The sequence below is a fragment of the Juglans regia genome, unplaced genomic scaffold (genome assembly GCF_001411555.2).
Source record: "Juglans regia cultivar Chandler unplaced genomic scaffold, Walnut 2.0 Scaffold_644, whole genome shotgun sequence".
Lineage (NCBI taxonomy): Eukaryota > Viridiplantae > Streptophyta > Magnoliopsida > Fagales > Juglandaceae > Juglans > Juglans regia.
In genome coordinates, this window is record NW_023361298.1 from 1 (window position 1) to 7,843 (window position 7,843).

General features: G+C 36.2%; 1 protein-coding gene across 1 annotated transcript; it reads left to right on the forward strand.

The window, feature by feature from the left end:
• LOC118346050 (probable low-specificity L-threonine aldolase 1) lies at positions 1-7,587 on the forward strand. The gene is made up of 11 exons (XM_035687061.1): positions 1-17; positions 272-353; positions 1,379-1,832; positions 4,460-4,571; positions 5,396-5,446; positions 5,603-5,674; positions 5,771-5,903; positions 6,013-6,071; positions 6,571-6,671; positions 7,191-7,257; positions 7,331-7,587. The coding sequence occupies exons 3-11, from the start codon at positions 1,390-1,392 to the stop codon at positions 7,367-7,369; spliced, it is 1,077 nt and encodes a 358-aa protein (XP_035542954.1). The 5' UTR covers positions 1-17; positions 272-353; positions 1,379-1,389; the 3' UTR covers positions 7,370-7,587.
• Positions 7,588-7,843: the final 256 nt, after the last annotated feature.

Consider the following 7,843-nt stretch of genomic DNA (forward strand, 5'->3'; position numbering starts at 1 on the left):
TTTTTCTTATTTAACTGGTAGAGTAGTTTTTGCCTTTGCATGTGTTTGTTATGGCTGCTTTACATCATAAAGAGCGAAAAACTGTTTTTCCTCCTTGGACGTTTGAGAATTCTGTTTCATTTTTGTCAAAAACTGTTTTTCCTCCTTGGACGTTTGAGAATTCTGTTTCATTTTTGTCAACAATTCTGAGAGTTTGCCAATAATTTGTTTATATATATCATTAGATTTCCTGTTCTGTCGAATATTTTCAAACTTTATTACTGTTATGCAGCGTATAAGGATCGCCAATCATTTCAATCGAGAAGTTTTTCTGAAACCGAGTTGAAGGCACTAAAGAAGAAGAGTTTACACTGGTGTGGTCATAATCCCCTCACTGTCTTTCTATGATTTGTTTTTATGTTGCTTGTGAACTGACTTCTTGAATTCCTTCCTTGAGCCTAGTTGAAGACGAAATGACATGATAGTGATCAGGACTAATCGAACCCTTACTGTTTGAACCTTAAAAACTCCGTGTAAAATAGTGATCAGACAAATTGAGGGTCAAAAGAGTTGAAAATAAGCCATAGATATTTTATGAAAATGGATACTTCGTTAAAAAATTGCTGAAAGCAATAAACAGTACAGATTTAAATGAGGAATCTACAATTTTATATTGTTTAACAAACTCAGGATCTGATTGCCTCCAAACTTTACTCTGTTCAATAACTTTGCAATGTTGGGCCAGTGAGTGTGCTGCACCATTTGCGTCTCTTCCGTTATGTCTGACTTCTATTTACAAAGATCTATGACTTCAGCTAGCAAGGCTTCTTGATGAGACATGTTCATATTTGTTGCATTCAGTCGATCCACTATAGTTTTTATAGTCACTTTCAATAATAATCTTTGGGGTACCCAAATGAAAGGTAGACTGCAGCCCTCATAGAACTTCTAGTGCCTCTATACTTTCCACTTCTTGTTCCCCATATTCAGCTTTGCAAATTGCCATTAAGACTTGACCTTGTTCATCTCGGAGAATAGCATGAATGCCAGATTTATTTTGTTCTATAAAGATAGTTCCATCCACAAATTGAGGGTCAAAATGGTTGAAAATAAGCCATACATAATCCTGTTTTTGTTGGTACTAAATATTTTTCTTTTAGAATCTAATGAGAACTGCTTTTGATTGCACATATTTTACATTAAAGTTCCTTTCTTGCTTTCACAGTGGAGATTATAATTTTATCAGAATTTTTGAATTATCCAATAATGGTTGGAGAAAAGAAAGTCTGTAGGCATCAGTGGGTTTGAAGTTATTCATTTCAATTGATTCTTTCTAGTTTAGATGCATTTTTCTTTGGAATATGGTGTGCGAATTGTTTCTTATTCATTTATTGTTCAGTTCTGGAAAAAATGATTACTCGAACAGTGGATCTCCGGTCTGACACAGTCACCAAACCAACTGAAGCAATGCGGGCTGCTATGGCGACTGCTGTGGTTGATGATGACGTTTTGCACCATGACCCAACTGCTTTATGCTTGGAAACAGAAATGGCAAGGATCACGGGGAAGGAGGCAGCCCTATTTGTTCCCTCAGGCACAATGGGTAATCTAATTAGTGTGCTTGTTCATTGCGACACTAGGGGAAGTGAAGTCATTCTTGGAGACAATTCCCATATCCACATTTATGAGAATGGTGGCATTTCAACAATTGGAGGTGTGCATCCAAGGACTGTAAAGAACAACCAAGATGGAACAATGGATATTGATTTAATTGAAGCTGCCATTAGAGATCCAGGAGGGGTGCTCGTGTACCCTACTACAAGGCTTATCTGCTTGGAAAACACGCATGCAAAGTAAGGATTATTATACTTATCAAAGAGTTATGTCTGCCTTGTGGTAGATAATGATACCCTAACCACTTTTTATAATCGATGTCTTAAATGAATATATTGGGAGATTCCACATTGTGTGCTGTGAAAGCTGGTTTTTCTAGGGGAAATTAAAAGGAAATCAGTTACCTGTACTTTCACTTTTTAAAACCTGAATTTTTAATATAATAAACTCAACACCTGTACTTCTACACATTAAATTTAAGAAATGAAAAAAAAACATCGAAAAAAAATTGTTTCACATGTTCACATATAATTAAAAATATAATAATAAAAAATATAAAAGATTGGAGGCATCCCCTGTCACCCCATGGGGTGGCCTCCTGCAGGGTGGTGGAGAGGCCCTGGGAGGGGAGGAGATCCCCTCTGCCTCCACTTGTGTGGTGTTGGTATGGGGTGGGTGGGAGGGGTCATGCCTCCACTGCACAGGGGGAGGAGTGAGGATCCCCCAACCTGCTCACCACGTAGGGAAAGAAGAATGGGAGACCACCCTGCGCATCAACCATGCCAGTGGAGGCACCGTAGGTAGGAGAGATCCCCTTCTCTGCCCTCAGTCCCTTTCTTTATTCACTTTTACTTTATCTAATTTTTCACTTTTTTTTGTAAAACACATACATATTTCCGACATGTTAGATGAAGTATCTGTCAGCATTGGCGTTTTATTTTGTTGGAAAACATCTAAGGGTATTGAATTTAACATGCCGGTAGAGGTGCCATGTGGTGGGAGGGATCCTCTCCACCACCACCCTTGGTGCCGTGCTTTTTTTTTTCTTTCTTTAAGTTTCTTTTATTTTATTTTTCTATGTAAAAAATACAATACATGTTACTGGCATGTTCAACGTGACTGTCATCTTCGGCATCTTATTTGTTGGAATATGCCTGCTGGTATTGTCTTAACATGTTTAAAAGCACAGGTGTTAAATTTATCCAATTAAAATCTCGGGTCTCAAAAGTAAATTGTGAAAAAGCACTGGTACCTGGTTTCTTGGTTCTCCTTCGTTTGATGTTTTGCCTGCCTCTACATGCATGCTATATGAAATATATGCTTTTTTTGACACCAATTATTAGGGACCTGTGTGCTCATGCAGTTGTAATGCACAAATTTTATTGGGTTGAAAGGCATGGTAAACTGCCCTGCAGATGCAGAGTTGGCGATTTCTCTGTTAACAGTTAATTCTATTACTTTTGTTATCATTTTTTTTATGGTTGTATTGTCCAATGAAACTAGTTCTTGTTTCGAGGCTTCTTCAAATTTCATCTGAACCGATGATATTTTCTTTCCCAAGGGCAATCTTCCCTCAATTAAAGTTAATTGTACATAACTTTAATTGCTAATTTGTAAAGACATGCTTCCTTACATCACAGGATAAAATGCTACTCATGCTTCCATATAGCTTTAATTTGTATTGAATATATAGGGGAAGGATATGAAATTTAGCATAGCTTTGACAGTAGCTCATTATTAAGTATTTCTAATTTCTTCACCTCATTTTTTTCCATTCTTCAGTCTTTAGGATCACATAATGATTTTGTTATGCTCATCCCTCACTTCTACATGTACGGAGGTTTGATTGAACTGAGTTAGTTTTAACTTTAATTTTTCAATGTCCAGACAAATATAGCTTGTGCTCTCAGTTTTGGGACTTGGACTGCTAAATGTATTATCATTCCAGTTCTCAAGTCAATTTGGATGTGTGTGGCTTTGAAAAGAAAAAGTTAAATTCTTCATGTGGCATGATGTTTCATTCCATGTTTGCACGTAACTTCAGAGTGTGGAAGCAGTGCAGTCAGCTGCATTAATTTCAGTTTTAGGATTTTCAGAAGTCTGGAAAGTAGCATAATAATGAATTTCACATTCTTGTTCTCTTTGTTTATTCATACTCAGCTCAATATCCTAGGAGGCTCATATGAATGTAAGATAACTGAAGTCGTCTCTCATGGACTTTTGGTCAAACCTGTCTGCTCTTGATGTGAAACATTGATCATAACATTCAAGACTTTTTTTATAGTATTAACACTTCATTAAAGGGTACAATCCAAGTACCGAGTAAGTATACAAGAAATAAAACTATCTAGAAGGAGAAAAATATATAAGAAAAAGGGTAATGCTACAAACCACACTCCTTTCGGGTTGTTCTTGTATTACTTTCATTTTTTTAGTTCAGGCCAGAACGAGACATATTTTTGCAGGAACATTACTTTGTAATCCTTGGTCAGGTTGATGGGAAGGGATGTATAAAGATCCATGCTTTATATTATTACTACCTAAAAAGCTATATTTTGTTGTTGCAATCAGTCTAGAATCCACGTTCAAAAGTACCTGAAACTACACTCAGCACAGTATGGAATTTTCTGAGAAATTTAAGCAGTAGCTCTACTTTGAGCAAATTATATTATAAGTATTACACTAATTGCTCTTGAATCTATGAACTGTATTGCTGAGGAATATGAACTTTTCTTCCACATGGTGTTTCTTTTTTCCCTATCAATTTATTGAACCATCAATATGTTTTTCTTTTCACTTTTTAACTGTAATGACTGTGTATTCTGTGATTGTAATGCCTTACGAGTGGCATCTCTACTAAATGTAGCTCTGGAGGTAGATGTCTGTCTGTAGAATATGTAGACAAAGTTGGAGAGCTAGCCAAAAAGCATGGTTTGAAGCTTCATATTGATGGGGCCCGCATTTTTAATGCATCGGTTGTAAGTAAAATTTTTTGCATGTGTTTAGTTTGTCATTGCGTGTTATTGTGTGGTATGTTCGACATCCATGTGGAGGTAAGTAAGTACGTCCCTGGAGTTGTGATTTAGTCCATATGATGTGCTAGAAAGCCCTATGGAAGCTTAAATTTTGCTGTGCAAAATGGTCAAGTACCTTAGAGCACACTTTTTTTTTCCTACCTTTACCATTTTCCCACATATGTTGAACCTCATCCTCAAACAGGTTAACACACTTAAATGCTGGAAAAGATTCTCACACTCATGAATACAACTGCTACAATATGCTGTATGATATCTCTTGAAGCAAACTGCGGCATAGCATCATGAAAGGGGCCATCATAGAAATTTGTGAGCTAACCTGCTCGAGGATGACAATATGAATTATAGTGCACTGTCTAAAATTAGCTATTGTGCATTGGCTAATTCCACTCTTACGAGGGGGGCCATCATAGAAATTTGTCACTTTGTAATAGTTGATATATGGAAAACGTGATCTTAATGTTCCTATAATTGCTACCATGCGGTGGCAGCTGCTTATTTTTTTCATCTACTTGTTCTAGGATATGGATAATTTACCTTGGAGTGCCTGTTATGATGCTTCAGAGGCATTTATCTGCCATATTTTCTACATTCTTCACTTCTAAGTAAATGCATATATCTTCTATGTAAATTTGAGCTGAACATTCCTTTTCATTGTGAATGATGATTTTGGATCAATCTCTATTTCTGATGCCAATTGTCTTTCTTCAACAAATTGTGAAGTATATACTATATGAGTTTCTAATCCAGAAACATTGGTATGCCAGGCACTCGGCATTCCTGTTCATAGGCTGGTGCAAGCTGCTGACTCCGTTTCGGTATGGTTGCCTTGTGTGGGCATTCTTAGATCTTTTTATTCTGCAAGTTTTCAGTATTATCACTTGTTGATATTACTTGCAACTTAATTCTGAAGTTCATTATTTATTAGACCACATATTGCCAATGCTTTTGTCTCATTTAAATTTGTGAACCAGGTATGCCTGTCAAAGGGTCTGGGTGCTCCAGTTGGATCTGTTATTGTTGGCTCCAGAAGCTTTATTGCCAAGGTACCAACGAAAATTATATGGTTAGAAGTATCAGCAGCTCCTTAGATCTATTAGAAAACTTACTTAGCATCAAACTCTTCTGTTTCCACCTGTTAGGCCAAAATACTTCGGAAAACCTTAGGTGGTGGGATGAGACAGGTTGGGATCCTTTGCGCTGCTGCTTTGGTAGCTGTACAAGAAAATGTTGTAAAGCTTGAAGGCGATCACAAGAAAGCTAAGATTTTAGCAGGTTGGTACTTAGTATTCTAGTGTACTTGTTTCATATTGCATTATCGTTGCTGGGAAGAATAATTATTCCCCTGGCTCTTTATTTCTATGTTCTCTCTCAAAAATTCCAGAAGGACTGAGTCAAATCAAAGGAATAAAAGTCGATGTTGCTTCAGTGGAGACCAATATTGTAAGTATCTTAGTTATGTGAATTTTGGTTGTTTTTCTATGTAATCAAAACTCTTGAGATTCTAGTTTACATAATTTAAGATTGGGAAGTTGCTGAACCAAGTATTAAGTGGTTAAGAAACTAGTTTACTGAATCTAGTTTTTATTATCAAGTAGCTTTGTGTACGCTTGCTCAATAACAAATCATATTGAAAGTGGGACACATGCAAATCTGCTTCATGCAAAGGTTTGAGCACAACTTTGCACAAGATTTGTTCCGACAGGATTATAATCGGAACCACTATAACACTTCTGGAGGATTAATTGTTTCTCCTTGTGATCTCTCACATTTTATCTTTTTTTTGGGGGGGGGGGGGTCCATATAGAATGATTTAAGTCACTTGACACTTCAGGTTGAGTTCATTTGTTCATTTGTATATTACATATTAGTGCTTTTCTTGATCTCATTCATATAAGCTGAACATGTACTAATACATACTTTTGCTTTGGTACATCACCAGATATATTTTGACATAGATGAAAGCTCAAAGTTCACAGCAGAAAAACTGTGCGAGTACTTAGAAGAACATGGTATACTCGTGACGCAAGAGGGCCCATTAAGGTCTGGTTTCCTCACAAAAAGCAGCTTAAATCCATGAATTCCTTCGTAGTTCGTCTTTTCGTTGTTTTTTTTAAGTCCAACTCATGGATTTAGTTTTTTCAACAAATATAAGCTTAAAAGAAGTAAGCACGTGTGTTCATATCAAGTGATATTTTTATGATTATTGATTGTGTGTCCAAGCAGAAAGAGGGGTGTGTTGTTCTAGGATCTACGCAATAAACCAGAGAACTTGACTAATTACTGAAGATGTAGGAGGGCCTCACTTTGTGGGTTTTACGTACAAAATTTCTTAATGGAAAAGCTAAAGTTTTCACCTTTTAGTTTCAACATGTTATTTCATTTTCTCTGTTTGTTGCATGTCAAAAATAGAGGCAAGACTTTCAATGCATGTTCAGTTCAGATGCTCTGATATGGCACATTTTCTTTGATCCCGTTTATAAAGTTAGACAGTAGTTGTTTTTGTTAGACAGGAAAATGAATCAAATGATGATGTTGGTGTTGGTGTTTTTGCTGTTTCAGGATCAGGATTGTCCTCCACCACCAAATTTCTGAAAGTGATGTGCAATACACCTTGTCATACTTTCAGGTGATCCACCTCCCACCCTTCACTAGTTTGTTCCTAAAATTTTGTAATTTACACTTGCATTTGAATTTCGCAGCATGCTCTATCTGGTGTTCAAGATCAAAATGGCATCTAGTGGGAGAATTTGTCATCACTCTCTTCCTTCTCAAGAAGCCCATTGGGTTTTCTAAACTCGAATAATTTCGTATTTATTATTTTTATTTAAATAAAGCAGCTCGTGAAAATGTCCGAACTTTCGTGAACAATAAAATACGTCTTGATGAAAAGTTCGATCGCAACTTGTGTTCGAATAAAAATTAAATGAATGAAATTTGACTATTTACTATTTGTTAATCGACTCGTTTATATATGTACTCTTTATATAGTTTTATTGAACTTTTTATTCTATTTGCTTTTAAGATTAATTTAGTTGGTCCTTCTATTAAACAACTAAATTATTAACTATGTTGACCTGTATGTCACACGTCATACAACTACAAAAAATAAAAAACTAAAAACTACAAAGAAAATTTGGAGTTTAAGAAAAGGAGAGCGAGAGATAGGGAATCATTGAGTAAGAATGTAGTGTCACTTGAGAGTCCGAGACTCC

Bases quoted from the DNA above. Each gene is read 5' to 3' on its own strand.
- LOC118346050 (XM_035687061.1), top strand. From the start codon at position 1,390: ATGATTACTCGAACAGTGGATCTCCGGTCTGACACAGTCACCAAACCA. The intron at 1,833-4,459 runs GTAAGGATTATT...TACTAAATGTAG, and splicing joins TTGGAAAACACGCATGCAAA to CTCTGGAGGTAGATGTCTGT. The intron at 5,675-5,770 runs GTACCAACGAAA...TCCACCTGTTAG, and splicing joins CCAGAAGCTTTATTGCCAAG to GCCAAAATACTTCGGAAAAC.